We start from the raw sequence: 16,192 nt of genomic DNA on the forward strand, positions 1-16,192 counted from the left end.
CGCAACTATATTCGAATTCGCTAAATACGCAACTTTTATTTGAATTTATTAAATACGCAAATTTATTTGAACTTATTTAATACACAAATTTAATCGAATTTATTCAATACACAACTTTATTCAAAGACATTATATTATTTATGTAACAAATTAATAAAATAAGTGCAAATATAAATAAAAAGAAAGGAACAAAAATAATACATATAAAATCTCTTTTTTTTTTTTTAATATAATTGATACATTTACAATAATTGATACATTTTATTTGAATTTACTAAATCTACTTCTCTGGGGTAAAAAGAGACAAACCTTGGGGGTAAGAAGAGACCGATATTTGTGGGGTAAAAAAACATCAATCCTTGGGGTAAATCTAAATCTGGTTCTTTTTATAGCTCAAGAAGATTCTTTTTACCCACGGTAAAAAGAAGCGGATTTAGTTTTACCTCAAGAGTTGACCTCTTTTTACCCCAAGTCGATTGGTCGCTTAAAAAGACAAAGACGGGGGGGGGGGGGGGGGGGGGGGGGGGGGGGGGAGTGAGAAGGATAGAAAGTGAGATGATGGTGTGAGGAAATGGTTAAAGTTGGAGGGGTATTTCAGGGGAATGGTAACATAGATTTTATATGCACTAAATGCAGTCAAAAAAACGTGTAAAAATGGTGTAAAATCAAGGTTAACATTCTTTATCTCAGATCAGGAGCCACAACGACGTGAGTTAACTCATGCAGGAGCATTTCGGTATTTTCAATTGAAAGCGAGCAATTTTTGTTGGGTAAAGAGCAGAATTCACGAGGAATCTAAGGGGGGTGTATTGGATTGAGATTTCAAAGGATTTTAAAAGACTTTTTTGTTTTATAAAAGTCTTGTGATATTCAATCAAGATTTTTAAGGAATGTAAAACATTCTTGTGGTATTCAATTAGGATTTTCAAGATTTTTTAATGAGTCCAATGAAATCCAGTGGTATTCAATTGAGATTTTGCATAACTTAAAAATTGTCTAATGGTATTCAAAACTCTACGGATTTTAATGGATTGTTGTGAGTAATGGATTTTGTGAGATTGTTTAGTGTAAAATGTACCTACTAACAATCTCACACCTAGCCTTGAGACTTTTCTATCTCCCACACATAGCCTTTAGATTTTGTAATACTCTACCAAAATCTTTTTTTTTTTTTTACGTTTCTTCCAAATTCTTTTCTGTTCTACTGTAACAATGGCAGGTTATATATTTTGTTTGGCAAACTTATTGTCGAAATCATCATTCCTCTAACTTGCACTTTTCTTAACATGACTTTTACGTTCATTAAAAAAAAAGAATGTACTGTATAATCTTGTGGTTAATTTACCATCTACCTATATATCAAATTATTATAAAAATCACAACTTTACGTTCATTGGTATTATAATAATTTTTCTACTTGCATTTTTCTAGATGTAACATGCATTTTTCAATCAAATTATTATAATCAATAAACTAACATAACTTATTTTTAGATCTATTTATTTTGATATCATATGTCCATGATTTTTAAGATTAATCAATCTGCTAGTAGTATATTATCTAATAGTCTTTTTTTTGAAGAAATATTACACTCATTGATTCAATGTTTTTTTCGGTTGATTAATAACTGTACTTTTGTTTTTGAGATTTTTTGGTCTGTACTGTATCTTTAAATTTATTGACCCTTTTAAAATCTTTAAAATCCATTAAAATCCTTTAAAATCTATATCATGAATCCATTAAAATCTTGCAAACAATCTTGATTGTAAAAAGTCTTTCAAAAAAAGTCTTTTAAAATCCTACAAAATCAATACAATCCAACAAAGTCTTTTAAAATCTTCAAGATTTTTTCTATCAAAACAGTCTTTTAAAATCTCAATCCAATACACCCCCCTAAATCCAAACCCAATCAATTCGGGTTTTCTGTATCAAAGTCGGGCGGTTCGGGTGGACGTGAGTAATAATAATTAATTAATTAATTAATTATATTGGGTTCCCTCTTCTCTTCTCTTCTCCGTGAAAAAATAAAATAAAAAAGAAAAGATATTGGCTTTCCTCTGTTTGCGGAAATCGACGTTAACCTGATAGAGAGATAGATGTCGGCAAACTAAACTGCTTTTTCCGTCCACGTCCGTGTAACCACGGCCCACCACCTCTTCTCCGCTCGATCCAAATTCATTCGATTCATTCTTCTTTGTTCTCATTTTCTATCTATTTATATTTTCAATCACATCGCAACAGAAAAACGCTCTGTCCTGCGATCTCCTCTCACTGCCCTGTTCTGTTTTATTTTGTAAACAGGGCCTTTTAGATTTAGGTGTTTTTATTTTTTATTTTTTATATTTATCAAAACAAATTCCCTATTTTTTATATATACTGAGAAGGAGGAGGAGGAGATTAAAATATATATCCCAACCCATACCATTACCACTACTGCGTTTGTTTGTGTTTGATTGATTGATCGTAGGAGAGAAGTTGGTTGGATAGTAGTATTAGTGGGTGTGGCTGTGTAGTGTGCAATCATATCATTTCTTTATTATTATTATTATTATAAATAAATATGGGTTATGTCCTCCGTGGTGGTGACTTGAAAAATGATCATCGTGCTTCTTCTATGCCTTCTTCCCATTCCAAACTCCTTACTTTACCCACCATTCTTACTCTTGCCCGTGTCGCTTCTATTCCTTTTCTCGTTGCCAGTGAGTCACTGTCTTTCTTTCTTTTTCTTTTTATTCATTCCTAAATTATTTGCAATTCATTCTTGATTCATTATTATTATTATTATTATGTAGCCTTTTACATGGATGGTTGGCAAGGAACTGCTGTTACCACTTGTATTTTCACTGCTGCAGCAATTACAGATTGGCTTGATGGCTATATTGCTCGCAAGGTAACCTATCATTGCCTTCACGTTTGTTTAGTAATTGATTCTACACTTTCTTCCTCCTTAAATACTTACTTGCATTCTATTGCATTGCAGATGAAACTAAAATCTTCATTTGGTGCCTTTTTGGATCCAGTAGCGGACAAGGTCAGTCATTCTCCTCCCTTAATTACCTTTTTTTTTTTTTTTATTAACTGCAGGATTCTCTTTTCTTAATATCTGAATTTAATAATTTAGTACTCAAACTAACTCATTGCAGCTTATGGTTGCTGCCACGTTGATCTTATTATGTACTAGACCTTTGAAAGTTGCTGCATTGGCACAAGCGCCATGGCTCTTAATTATACCGTCAATCACCATTATTGGTAGAGAGGTAAACAGATTTCGAGCCTTTTATTACTTCACTCATAACTAGTAAATGTGATCGCCCAATTCACTTATCCATTTTATTTCTTTCAAGGTATTCCATAGTACTACATAGTTTGTAACATGTGTTTCAGTGTTATAAAACCATCGTGGAGTCCAAATTACTAATGGCTATTGTCACTCTCGAATGCACCAAAACATAGGTTTGGTTAAATTATTTGTCTTGATAAAAATTAATTGTAAATCCAGTGTTATACAAATATTGTCATAATTTAGTGAGTGTGAATTTGCGATCTCTAACGATTGTTGCCCTCCAACTCCAATAGTATGACCGTTGAGATTTGGGTCTTTCTGGAGCCCTGGAGGATGAAATCCATTATGTTTTGATAATGTGCATTTGTTATGAAACTAGAAAAAGAATTGGAAAAAATCATAAAAAGAAATGAAAAACATGAACACATTTTATGTTGAATGATTGAGCATAGGTTAGAAGACACTCCTCCAAGGGTTTCCCGGTCCACAACGGCGTCAATCAATATGTTACTCAATCAATGTTTACGAATGTTAACGATCTCGTCCTCCTATTTATAAATGTATTTCCATTTAACGTCCTCCAATCAATGTGTTAGTCAATCAATGTTTATGAACGTTAACCACTACTATAACTTTTCTTTAATATTTATGCTAACAATACTACCCCTCAAATCAATATTGTCCTCATGGTTTCAACCGGGGATAGAAAGACTTATGTCATCAACTTGTATAGAATCAGCAATGCATTTCATTTCAATACTTGCCAAAAGCTTTCCTCCTCAATATCGAGGAAAACTAATCTGCATAATTTCCCAAGCAAGATCCTCATGAGTTATAGCCTGCAGTGTTCAACTTCAATTTGATCAGATGAATAATCATCCATGTCTATGTATTCATTAAAACATTGCCACAAAGAAAAGGTTGTGTGTTACTTATGTTTTATTGACTTTCGTCTTGACTGTGAGATTAAAAAGTGAGCTAGGTTGCCAGAACTTTTCTCTCAATCTTCCTCCATTAATATCCTTACTATGACATAGTTTGGCCTGACATATTAGGTCATGTGAACCAACCTTATCTTTCAAAATATATGTTCTTCTCTTAGACCTTCCTCTATCTTCAACACCAATCCATGCAGTTGAAGGCTTGCCATGCTGCTGCGAATCTTTTTGGAACATATCCATTGATGTCTATTGGTAAAAACCCACTCACTACTGCATGAGGGTTGGCTTACAGTCTGATGGGGACATGGTTAATTCTCGTGTAACAATCTTTACAGCAGACATCTGGAAATTTCGTTCTGGAAAATGGAGCTTGGTAGCTTGGAGTGTTTGAAGAGATGAATGCCTGTATTTTTCCCATTCTTGCCACTTGTTAAAAACATGGTGTTTTAAATTTTTCTATATGAAGTTGTTAAGTTTTACTTTTTAATACTCTAGCCAAAGATGTTCATTCATGAGTTGTTGGTGACTTTCCTATGGTTTTTGAGTTTAAATTTAAAGCGTTTGAAGTAATTTACAGATTATTTTATTAAGAGTAGTGATATTTGAACAACCATTTTAGACAACTTTTGATACAACTTCTTTTTTCTTACTTTTCATTGGTCAAAAACAGTGGAGAGAGAAAAAGGAAGAGAGAGAATAAAAACATAATGTGAGTATGAGAGAGAAAGTTGTCTAAGAAGTTGTCACAAAGTGGATGTACAAATATCATTTCTCTTTTATTAATGCTATCTTGTATGCAGCATATATATGAATTTATATACGTGTAAACTCAATTTTGACTGTGAATGTTGGTATACTTTACCCTAACCTTAACCACACACATCTCTATTGAATTGTCTTCCTCTGTTTTTGTTTCTTTGTGGTTTTGTTTCTTGATTCTCAGGAAACTCCCATGACCAATCTGATTTTTCAACCTTGTTAGTCTAAGATTGCTCCTCCTCATCTAATGAGGTGAAACTCCTCCCATTGTATCTCCCAAATTTCTTTTCTTTGTCGAAGTTGTGAGGTGAACTAGTTCTTTCTTCCCTTGGCTCTCACTAGTCTTCTTCACCCCAGCCTTGCTTCTGCACCCATCTAAAAAGAAGGTTTGTGATATTCAGCCGCATTCTTGCGAAGGTCAGAAGTCTATGTGGTCTGGTCAACAACTTCCATGGAGGTTGCTAGTGCCAACAATGAATTCTCCTACACTCTTCTCCGTCATTAGTGTTTTGACATTTTGTCTTGATCATAAGGATTACCGTCAGCTATTGATCGTCACAACCTGGTTTATGCTCCTCTATCCTCTTCTTCAGGAGACTCATATATGGATGCCAGTGGTATAGTAAAAGCTGATCTCAATGAATTAGAAGTTGCCTTCAAAAACATTTTTAATGCGACGAAAGTGAAGATGGAAACTGTAACAGGGGAGAGTCAATAAAAAGAGAGAGGGAGGAATGGTTAATAAGAAAGTGTGGAACGTGAACAAGAGTGTAGAATTGCAACTGAAAGCTAATATGACTATCGTTTGGTGCTATATTGTAGACTTGCAACTGACATATAGATCTCTGCCATACACTATACATCCTAAGTGGAGGACATATTAAGATGGATGGGCATTAATGCGACGAAAGTGAAGATGGAAACTGTAACAGGGGAGAGTCAATAAAAAGAGAGAGAGGGAGGAATGGTTAATAAGAAAGTGTGGAACGTGAACAAGAGTGTAGAATTGCAACTGAAAGCTAATATGACTATCGTTTGGTGCTATATTGTAGACTTGCAACTGACATATAGATCTCTGCCATACACTATACATCCTAAGTGGAGGACATATTAAGATGGATGGGCATAAATGCTCCACATTTCACCCTTATTTCACTCTGGTGTTTCTGGGAGGCTGTTATTTTTGCAGAGATGAGAGGGTAGTTTATGATCATGTTTCTGCTCCACATTTCACCCTTATTTTGCTCTGGTGTTTCTGGGAGGCTGTTATTGTTGCAGAGATGAGAGGGTAGTTTATGATCATGTTTCTGAATATACAAACCTGACTTTGTTCAGAGTATTCTTGTTGAAAGTGCATTGATTTTATGTTACTAATACCATCTTTGCATTGCTGGGTCTTTAGGTTCAGTATTATGCAATATTTGCTTGGTTGATTTTCTTTGTGTGTATTTGCTTGCATGTTTTCAAGCATGCTTAATTTACATAATTTTCTTTTTCCTTCTACTTTCAAGGCATCATTATAATTCAGTTTTGAGAGCAGATGTCTTACTTTTTTTCTTGTAACTTTCAAAGCAGATTACCATGTCAGCACTCAGGGAATGGGCAGCTTCCCAGGGTAGTAAAGTTTTAGAGGTTTGTTTTACTTCATGTTCACTTGAATCAATTTCGAGCTTCATATGCAAACTTTCAAGCTTCTATAACTAAAAACTAAAAATAATAGGCTGTTGCGGTTAATAATTTGGGGAAATGGAAAACAGCCACACAGATGACGGCATTAACCATCCTCCTTGCTACCCGTGACTGCAGGTATCTGTTTTCTTTAAATTTTCATGAAACATTTTATGAAAAGTAAAATTGTTGATCTGGCTATAAATGACATATCTGTTTGGTTTCTGTTTTCAGTCATGGAGGACCTGCCATTTTGGCAGGCTCTGGCGTTTTCTTGCTTTATATTGCCGCAGGGCTTGCCATATGGTCCTTTGTAGTATATATGAGGAAAATGTGGAAGGTGTTACTGAGGTAACATGTTCGACGGCTCTCTGCCTTCACATATATTATCTTCTTTGTTGGGTTTGGTTCTCACAAATCATGACCATTATTTCTGGCAAAAATAGTTTAGTCAACGATACCATGGAAGGGAGATGCTGTTCTCAATTTTCATGACATATATCTGTAATATTTACTGCCTGCATTGTCTAACTCTGCAAAGCGCTGTTCATCCCATTTATTAAAATTGTATGCACAATTTTTTCCGTAGTTACTCAAGGTAAAGGAGAGAAAAGTGCAACAAAAAAAGAAAAAAGAAAAGAGAGATGGCAGGCAGATTAAATTGGAAGAAACTACACGATTGAAGGATGTACAAGTGATTTAGTGATTGCCCAATTTTGGATCCTTTGAAAGTTTGCCACAGCTGAAACATTTCTCTAGAGAAATATTTTATGGTTGTTATTTTTGTGCTGGTCATAAACTTAACAGTTGCTTACTTGATACTCCAGTTATTTTTCAATGTTTGCAAATGTTCGATGTTCTTGAAATTTATGCACTTGACTTCGTCATAATTTGATTTAAATTCAAATAAGCTTGAGCTACAAAATCTGCTGATTTATGCAAGTGATGAAGTAGTAATCCTATGACTGAATTCATTTTTGTCTTTTGATGTGTACATATTTGTTTGTTTGTATTTTTACATTTATGAACAATAGTGTAATTACCATGTCTATATTAACCAATCAAACACACGTATTCTCATAAAAGCCAAACACATGGTCCCATAAAAATAAAATAAAAATCAAACATGTACGTCGACATAAAATTTTCAAAACAACCAATTAAACATTGCTTTACTTAAATAACGAGTTAAACCTTATTTTTGTTTCGAAACCGGTTGGTGGTGGATTCAGTCCAAAGCTTGTGTGGCAATGGCGAGTAGCAAAAAGGTGGGTATCCCTTGTTTATTCTAGGAGTGGTTCACCATCAATAAAAATTTACACCTTTGTTGTTTCAAAAAAAGTTTTGCTCAAATTGCCAAAATAGTACTGGTATTTAAAATCATTAATGTTTGTCGATTTTTATTATAATAAAGTAGAAATAATCATTGCAAAATGCGAAACATGTACATCTGTTAAACCACCAAAACAAAATTATCTTTCGGGAAGAACATACTGAGATAAGTCAACCCCATCAAGAGCCAAGATTGATCTTAGTGTCCAAAAAGTGGAACCGAGTATGTTAGGATATAGAATATTGGATTGTTAAAGTAGTTAAGAGTTAGTAAGTTGATGAGTTTGTTGGGTGGTTGTTAAGAGTTGTTAACTATTTTGGATATCCTTAGAACGGAGGGATAGCTTTGAATAATCAAATTGTGATTAGACAATTAGATGGCGTGAAAGGAGTTCTCTTTTAGGGTAGCCTTGTGTGCAAGGCTATCATCTTCATTGTCTACCTTCTGTATCTTCTCTTTCAATCTCTCTACAACAATAAGAATCATTCATTTGTTTTCAATCTTAGTTCTAGAGTCATTAGGAGTAATATACCATACATTTATAACGATGACTAATACTCAAACCATAGAAGTTTGCCCAGAGAGATATAAATTTGTTTACATAGAGCTCATGGAAGAATAGAACAGAGTACAGTTTTTTTTTTGGTCAAATAGAAATCAATACAGTTAAATAATAGATTCATCCAGTTCCCAAGTGATATTCTCAATGTAACATGAATTACATAATAATAACATGAAGATTGAAGGCCTTTTAAATCTATAATAACATAGTGTAGATGCTGGTTCCTGCAAGAACTGAAGGCCACATCCGTCACTATGGTCTAACCACCAATCCATGGTACCAGCAGATGATAAGCTCCTCGTTGACAATACGATAGAAATTGAGCATATTACTGACTGAGCAATTTCGAGTCACATGCCACTATTTTAACCCGTCCAACATTCTCTTGGTTGTCTTCATTCTTAAACAAAGCATCTTGTAAGATGAAGGTCCAAACATTGTCACAAAATCTGTATGTATGCAGATGTCCCTGTGATTGGAAAGCGAAAAGAAAAAGAACATTCAGAGTAAAGAAAAGGTAAATAATTACGTCGATTAAGGTAAATAATTACGTCGATTAATTATAAAGACTTGTGCTTCAGCGAAAATTCAAAAATTACAATCAAAATCACATATGTAGTATCAAACATAAAAAGATGTTTTACGGTGTTGGGTGATTCACAACCCACAAGCTACTAAGCACGCCAACAACATGAAACGGCAGCCCACAGTCAAATTAATCTTCTATATTCTATGAAACAAGAAACTGTCATTTCAACATGCATTCAAAAACTTTCACGCAATATAGTGAAAACAGTGCTAAATCATAAAACTTCATTCTCATAAAATTGCTGTTGTTAAATAGCAGCTATAGCGGCACTATACCACTATAATGTAGTGGAATTTGAACACACCGTTACTGTTCCACGATTAGTTATTTAGTACAAAATGTTGTTAAATGGAGGCTATAGTGGCGTTACAGCCCTATTAGGTGGAAGAATTTTAACAATCTGCTATCTGCAATTGACATTGTTGCATAAAATTATCTTATCTACTTAAACTGTTACATGAACAAGCCATGGTTGTCATCATCAACATGAGACATACAATAGTGTACAACCTCGCTATCCAACAATAGTCTATACTTAGTTTCAGCCCACTCCCTCAAAAAGAGATGGAAAAAACATGAGATCGTATAGTGCAAAAGGCTGCAGCAAACAATAACAGTCATATATGTCACTGGTAGTCATAATCATGAGCAAACAGTATGGAAATCATGACAAAAAAAAATGGACATATGACCAAACTGCATACCTGGAAAATGAACCTCATGTTTAAGCCAAAAAATTAAGTAAAAAGGTAATTGTGGGTGATAATCATGCCAACTCAATCTCTTTAAATCTCGTGTTGTAGTGATAGTTTTGCAAATACAAAGACAAGTGTCTTGTTATTAAGTAATAAATGTCAGCATGCATGATTCAACCAAAAATTAAACCTTGAATGACGTGTTTCTTCTCCAAATAGAAGATAATGCAAATAAGGAATATTTAAAGATGCCTAACTTGGAGAGGGTATCCCGCCATAAGGAATTTTCAAATGTAAGGAATATAAGACACTGTTAGACCTCTCATAAAGAAATACTATGCAAGGAAGAAAAACTGAAACTGACTTTGGCAGTTTCTGTGTCAATTTTTGTGCAGTTAGTATCAATTATGGCAGTTATTGTGAGCAATTACTTTAGAGTGTGCATATTTTCTGTTTGTATTAGGAATAAATATGGCAAAGTCAGACTTTGTTAGTTATTGTTAGAATTATTGCGTGGTTAACTCGAATAGGAGACACAAAGCTCTAGAACCCTTGTGGAAACCGTGGCTGTGTTTAACTAATCCTGTGTAATTTTAGTTCTGTGTGTTTGATTGTGAACTGTCTCTGACTTGGGAACTCGTCCCCAAAGAATTTATTCAATAAATCGATTGTTATTAAGTTACAAATCCTATTTGGTACCAGTTTTTATCAGACAATTCTATAATTCAACATAAAATCTGGTTTTTCAACACATAAAAAGTTATCTGAATTCAGTATTAATTGTAACTATATGAGCATATATAGACATAAACATCCCTATTTGATCCCGATTTGTGGACTTGAATTGTGTTTTTTATTTATCAGCATGGTGATATTAGCATCAGATACAACTGTTAACACACAAAGGTATATTGTAGAGGGAAACCAAACTTTACGAATCTCTAAAGGCTGAAACAGGATGACATGTTTCAGCATAAAGGGAGATTAATAGCAGCCAATGCCAAACCTTTTCAAGAGATTCTTAAACCGGAGCAATGAGCGTGATCAGAAAGTTTGTGAATGAGTTTCGGAGGATGGATGGAAGAACATGAAAAAATGAGGAAGAGAACCCGGAAAATTGTTATTTGATGTGTAATTAAAATTTGGTTTAAGCCATTAGATCCAAGTAAAATCAAAGGTGAGGATTTGGAATAACTTGTCGAGGGATGTGTAACTATACATTTCCTCTCTCATAGTTTGGAATAAATTGGCACACTCACACATTGAATTGAAAGGTAAAAAGCAAAAGTGACAGCCATTGGATTGAAAAACTGATACATACACATCTATGTAATTTCATACAGATTGAAAAGTGAAAACTAATTGAAACTTGATCTTATAACATTATTTTAAAGTATAATATATGAAGTTTACCACTCGTAACAAGTTACGTCTGTCAAGCCTCACACAAGTGTCCACACACAGTGTGCGTATCTCTGTAACAAACTAAACAATGGTAGACCATACTTAAACTGAAATGCGACCATCTCATTAGTTTGAATTGGCTGGCAGTGTGACCTGAGGGTGCTCTCACTTACCAGCCAAACTCTCCCTCTCTCTCATGGAGCCAAAAATATACAAGGCTCAGTAAGACTGCAATAGCTAGAGCTCAGCGCAAGTCAAGTCCATCCATAACTACAACCAATGGCAAATTAAACGGTCCTACTAGACAATCTTACACTATCTAAGAAAAGATAAGCAGCGTTACCTTGATAGAGACCTTGCTTTTAACTTGTGTTTCCAGAGCTTCAGTCATAGACTACAAAATCCACATGCAATTAAAATAATAAGTGAAGTGAACATTAAACCAGATCCAGAAACCAAACATCTAGTCTCCTAGCACCAATTCCAAAACCTACCTTATCAAACTGAACGAGAACCTGAATCGCAATCTCAGGACTAAGAGTTCCATTCTGAACCATCTCGTCCAAAGTCTCAGTGAGGCACATTCCGATTGTCGACCTACGATAAAGTTCGAACGTCGCCATTTTAGCTTGAAAAAAGTGATCTGCATCAAATAACAAAGATTAAAATACTTGTTATAGATGCTATTTAACAAGACTGACTGCACTAGGTAGAGTTCATAGTAAACACTTCATGAGAAAACAAAGAGGAACAAACTTTTAACAAACTAAACTTGCTTTCGTTACTGCTATTACAGTATTCATTATATTCCGGCGGTAAGAAGCTATACAAATGAATCATTTTAACGCATACACCCACCCACCCAGCTACAAGTAGCACAATCACAAAATAGAAAAATCAAATTAAGAAATGACGAAGCAGGATAATTCAATTAACAAAACGATTAGGGTTCATACGAATAACCAAGAAATAATCGCGAAGAAGAAAGGTTCAATAAACATACCTAAATCGATCGCGAAGATGAACTAATCGAGAGAAGAGAGAGAGAAAGAGAGAGAGAGAGAGAGAGAGAGTCACCTTGAAGCTACACTTCTCTCTCACGTGTACGCTCTTGAAAGTACGTAGTAATTTTTTATTTTATTTTTTAAATCAAAGAAAAAACAAAAAAATATACATTATAAAAAACAAGGACACTTGCTCTATTTACTATGTTAACTCTTGTATATTATCAACTATATTTGATTAAAATTTGTGTGTAAATTACAAACAATATTTTATATTTTTTTATATGGATTAAAATTATAAGTATTATTATCTGTTATTACTTTCAGACGTAACAAACTCCAAATTTTCAACGCCCCAAGGCCTTAAGTATGCTTGTTAGCTTTCCAACGAATGTTCACGAGCTCCGATAGGTGAAGGACATCCCAAGTTATGGTCGTTGTAGTGAGAAATGGTAAAAAACAAATAAAATCCAAAAATTACATGGTTATACACTTGGCATCCATTCAGTCCGAATTTTCAAAAAATCAACCATTAGTCATCCGAAACATACAGAACCACAAATTAAACAATAATTGGTCAATAAGTTATACGAAAAATGAGATAAATGAGTTTTTCATAAATGTTTCCTATAAGATCTTAAATGTATCCTATGAGATTTATTTTTCTACAATGTCGGTTTACATGAAATTTAGCATGAAACCTTTTTTCAATATGATTTAGTCTCATGTTAGGAGGCTCGACTTTGCCTCTCGGTGTTAAAAAAGTCGATTTAGAGCGATTCCTCCAAAATTCGGTTGAAAAACAAGAAAAAATGTGAAGGATCGCCATCCTTTCTAATGAAATTTTGCCAAAAAGACCCAAGATTTCTTGTTTAAACAAAATTTCCAACGCCCCTAGGCTCTAGGTATGCTTGTTAGCTTTCCAACGAATGTTCACGAGCTCCGATCGGTAAAGGACATCCCAAGTTATGGCCGTTTTAGTGAGAATGGGACAAAAACAAGTAAAATGCGAAAATTACCAAGGTTTTTCACTTGGCCTCCATTTAGTCCGAATTTTCAAAAATTCAAAAAATCAACCATTAGTCATCCGAAACATACAAAACCACAAATTGAACAATAATTGGTCAATGAGATAAATGGGTATTTCATAAATTTTTCATGAGATTTTAAATGTATCCTATGAGACTTATTTTTGTAAAATGTCGGTTTACATGAAATTTAGCGTGAAACCTTTTTTCAATACCGTTTAGTATCATATTAGGAGGCTCAACTTTGCCTCTCGGTGTTAAAAAAATTCGATTTGGAGCGATTCCTCCAAAATTTGGTTGAAAAATAAGAAAAAATGTGAAGCATTGCCATCCTTTCTAATGAAATTTTGCCAAAAAGACCCAAGATATCTTTTTTAAACAAAATTTCCAACGCTCCTAGGCTCTAGGTATGGTTGTTAGCTTTCCAATGAATGTTCACGAGCTCCGACCAGTAAAGGACATCCCAAGTTATGACCGTTTTAGCGAGAAAGGGTCAAAAACAAGTAAAATGCGAAGATTACCAGAGTTATTTACTTGGCCTCAATTTAGTCCGAATTTTCAAAAATTCAAAAAATCAACAATTAGTCATCCGAAACATACAAAGCCACAAATTGAACAATAATTGGTCAATAAATTATGCGAAAAATGACATAAATGGGTGCTTCATAAATTTTTCATATGAGATTTTAAATGTATCCTATGAGACTTATTTTTCTAAAATGTCGGTTTACATGAAATTTAGCGTGAAACCTTTTTTCCAATACAGTTTAGTCTCATGTTACGAGGCTCGACTTTACTTGGTTTTGACCCTTCTCACTAAAACGGTCATAACTTAGGATGTCCTTTACCGATCGGAGCTCATGAACATTCGTTGGAAAGCTAACAAGCATACCTAGAAAGGATGGCGATCCTTCACATTTTTACTTATTTTTCAACCGAATTTTGGAGGAATCGCTCCAAATCGACTTTTTTTAACACCGAGAGTCAAAGTCGAGTCTTGTAACATGAGACTAAACCATATTGAAAAAAGGTTTCCCGCTAAATTTCTTGTAAACCGACAATTTAGAAAAATAAATCTCATAGGATACATTTAAAATGTCATAGGAAACATTTATTAAAAACCCATTGATCTCATTTTTCGCATAACTTATTTACCAATTATTGTTTAATTTGTGGTTTTGTATGTTTCGGATGAGTAATGATTGATTTTTTGAATTTTTAAAAATACGGACTAAATGGAGGCTAAGTGAATAATAACCTTGGTAATTTTCGGATTTTTGTTCTTGACCCATTCTCACTAAAACGGCCATACCTTGGGATGTCCTTTACCGATCGGAGCTTGTGAACATTCGTTGGAAAGCTAACAAGCATACCTAAAGCCTAGGGGCGATGGGAATTTTATTGAAAGAAGAAATCTTGAGTCTTTTTGCAAACATCCTTTAGAAACGATGGCGATCCTTCACATTTTTACTTATTTTTCAACCGAATTTTGGAGGAATCGCTCCAAATCGAGTTTTTTTAACACCGAGAGTCAAACTCGAGTCTCTTAACATGAGACTAAACCATATTGAAAAGAGGTTTCACGCTAAATTTTATGTAATCCGACAATTTAGAAAAATAAATCTCATAGGATACATTTAAAATGTCATAGAAACATTTATTAAAAACCCATTTATCTCATTTTTCGCATAACTTATTGACCAATTATTGTTTAATTTGTTGTTTTGTATGTTTCGGATGAGTAATGGTTGATTTTTTGAATTTTTGAAAATTCGGACTAAATGGGGGCCAAGTGAATAACCTTGGTAATTTTTGGATTTTACTTGTTTTTGACCCATTCTCCCTAAAACGGCCATAAGTTGGGTTGTCCTTTACCGATCAGAGCTCGTGAACAGTCGTTGGAAAGCTAACAAGCATACCTAGAGCCTAGGGGCGATGGGAATATTGTTTAAAGAAGAAATCTTTGAAGGTGAAAAACACAAGAAGGGGGGGTTGAATTGTGTTTTCTTTTTCTCTTAAAAAATACTTCTTCTGATAAAACTTCAGAAGCAGTTTGATTGCTTCTGATGAAATGATCAGAGTCAGATTGCAGCGGAAAAGAACAGAGCAGAGAAAAGAAAGACAAAGACACAAGCAGTTATCCTGGTTCCTTCCACAACACGGAAGTAGTCCAGTCCCCCTTGCACTTCCAAGGAGATTTCACTATAATCACAAAGATTACAACTGCTCAATACTTTCTAAGTATGAGACTTCACAAAAATGCTCAAGCACACACGCAAGAGTCTTCCAATGCTCAAGCACTAAGCAAGAGACTTCTAATGCTCAAGCACGCAGGCAAGAGACTTCTAATCAAACAAAAATACAGAGAATTGAGTTTGAATTGAACACTTGATATACAATCAGTGGTGTTCACAATACAATACAGAAAAGACTCTAGACTTTGAATTTCTAAGATGTATCAATTCAGTGTGCTTTGTAGAATCAAATTGACAGAGTTTTGGCGCTTTTGAACTTGTGTATCTCTATCTACAATCTTCAAGTCTTCACTCCTTTATATAGAGGCGTGAAAGAGACGTTGAGATAATCAGCACGTCTAAAGAGTCGTTTGAAATCCTTTGATTATCCACCAGTGATCCTTTGCCTGATTTAGGTGTAGTCCTTTGAAGAATAAACTTCAAATTCATTCCCATCTTGAGTGTACAAATTCTGCAGGCATGGCTGTTGTTTTGTCTTGTAGCGTAGACAGAAAACAGAGTAGTGGAGGTAGTGGTTGTACACTTGTACTTTGTCAACTCTATTAATGAGAGACAAGTGCTCAGTGCTATCCATATATCCGTTGATACCTCCCTTTCAATTCTTCGTTCTTCTTTGATAAGACTGAATTGAGAATCAGCTACTTTGAATCTTTAGTTTGATTAAAGGATCA

The 16,192-nt window shown here is 34.4% G+C and overlaps 2 protein-coding genes across 4 annotated transcripts; one reads left to right on the top strand and one right to left on the bottom strand.

The window, feature by feature from the left end:
* Window positions 1–1,995: 1,995 nt before the first annotated feature.
* LOC11436526 (CDP-diacylglycerol--glycerol-3-phosphate 3-phosphatidyltransferase 1, chloroplastic) lies at window positions 1,996–7,621 on the top strand. 2 transcript variants are annotated; one of them, XM_013591963.3, is made up of 8 exons: window positions 1,996–2,699; window positions 2,793–2,890; window positions 2,981–3,031; window positions 3,144–3,257; window positions 6,559–6,615; window positions 6,704–6,789; window positions 6,886–7,002; window positions 7,241–7,621. In XM_013591963.3, the coding sequence occupies exons 1-8, from the start codon at window positions 2,561–2,563 to the stop codon at window positions 7,251–7,253; spliced, it is 675 nt and encodes a 224-aa protein (XP_013447417.1). In that variant the 5' UTR covers window positions 1,996–2,560; the 3' UTR covers window positions 7,254–7,621. The 2 variants fall into 2 exon arrangements, with proteins under 2 accessions (XP_013447417.1, XP_003620975.2); XM_003620927.4 differs by having other exon boundaries at window positions 6,886–7,621.
* Window positions 7,622–8,536: 915 nt separating this feature from the next.
* On the bottom strand, window positions 8,537–12,382 carry LOC11419402 (transcription initiation factor IIA subunit 2). 2 transcript variants are annotated; one of them, XM_003620928.4, is made up of 4 exons: window positions 12,238–12,382; window positions 11,729–11,877; window positions 11,578–11,628; window positions 8,537–9,015 (listed from the first exon to the last, which is right to left on the bottom strand). In XM_003620928.4, exons 2-4 carry the CDS (start codon window positions 11,855–11,857, stop codon window positions 8,875–8,877), a joined length of 321 nt encoding a protein of 106 aa, XP_003620976.1. In that variant the 5' UTR covers window positions 11,858–11,877; window positions 12,238–12,382; the 3' UTR covers window positions 8,537–8,874. The 2 variants fall into 2 exon arrangements, with proteins under 2 accessions (XP_003620976.1, XP_039684005.1); XM_039828071.1 differs by lacking the exon at window positions 12,238–12,382 and adding an exon at window positions 12,191–12,212.
* Between the last annotated feature and the right edge of the window lie 3,810 nt (window positions 12,383–16,192).

This window comes from Medicago truncatula, chromosome 7 (assembly GCF_003473485.1).
Source record: "Medicago truncatula cultivar Jemalong A17 chromosome 7, MtrunA17r5.0-ANR, whole genome shotgun sequence".
Lineage (NCBI taxonomy): Eukaryota > Viridiplantae > Streptophyta > Magnoliopsida > Fabales > Fabaceae > Medicago > Medicago truncatula.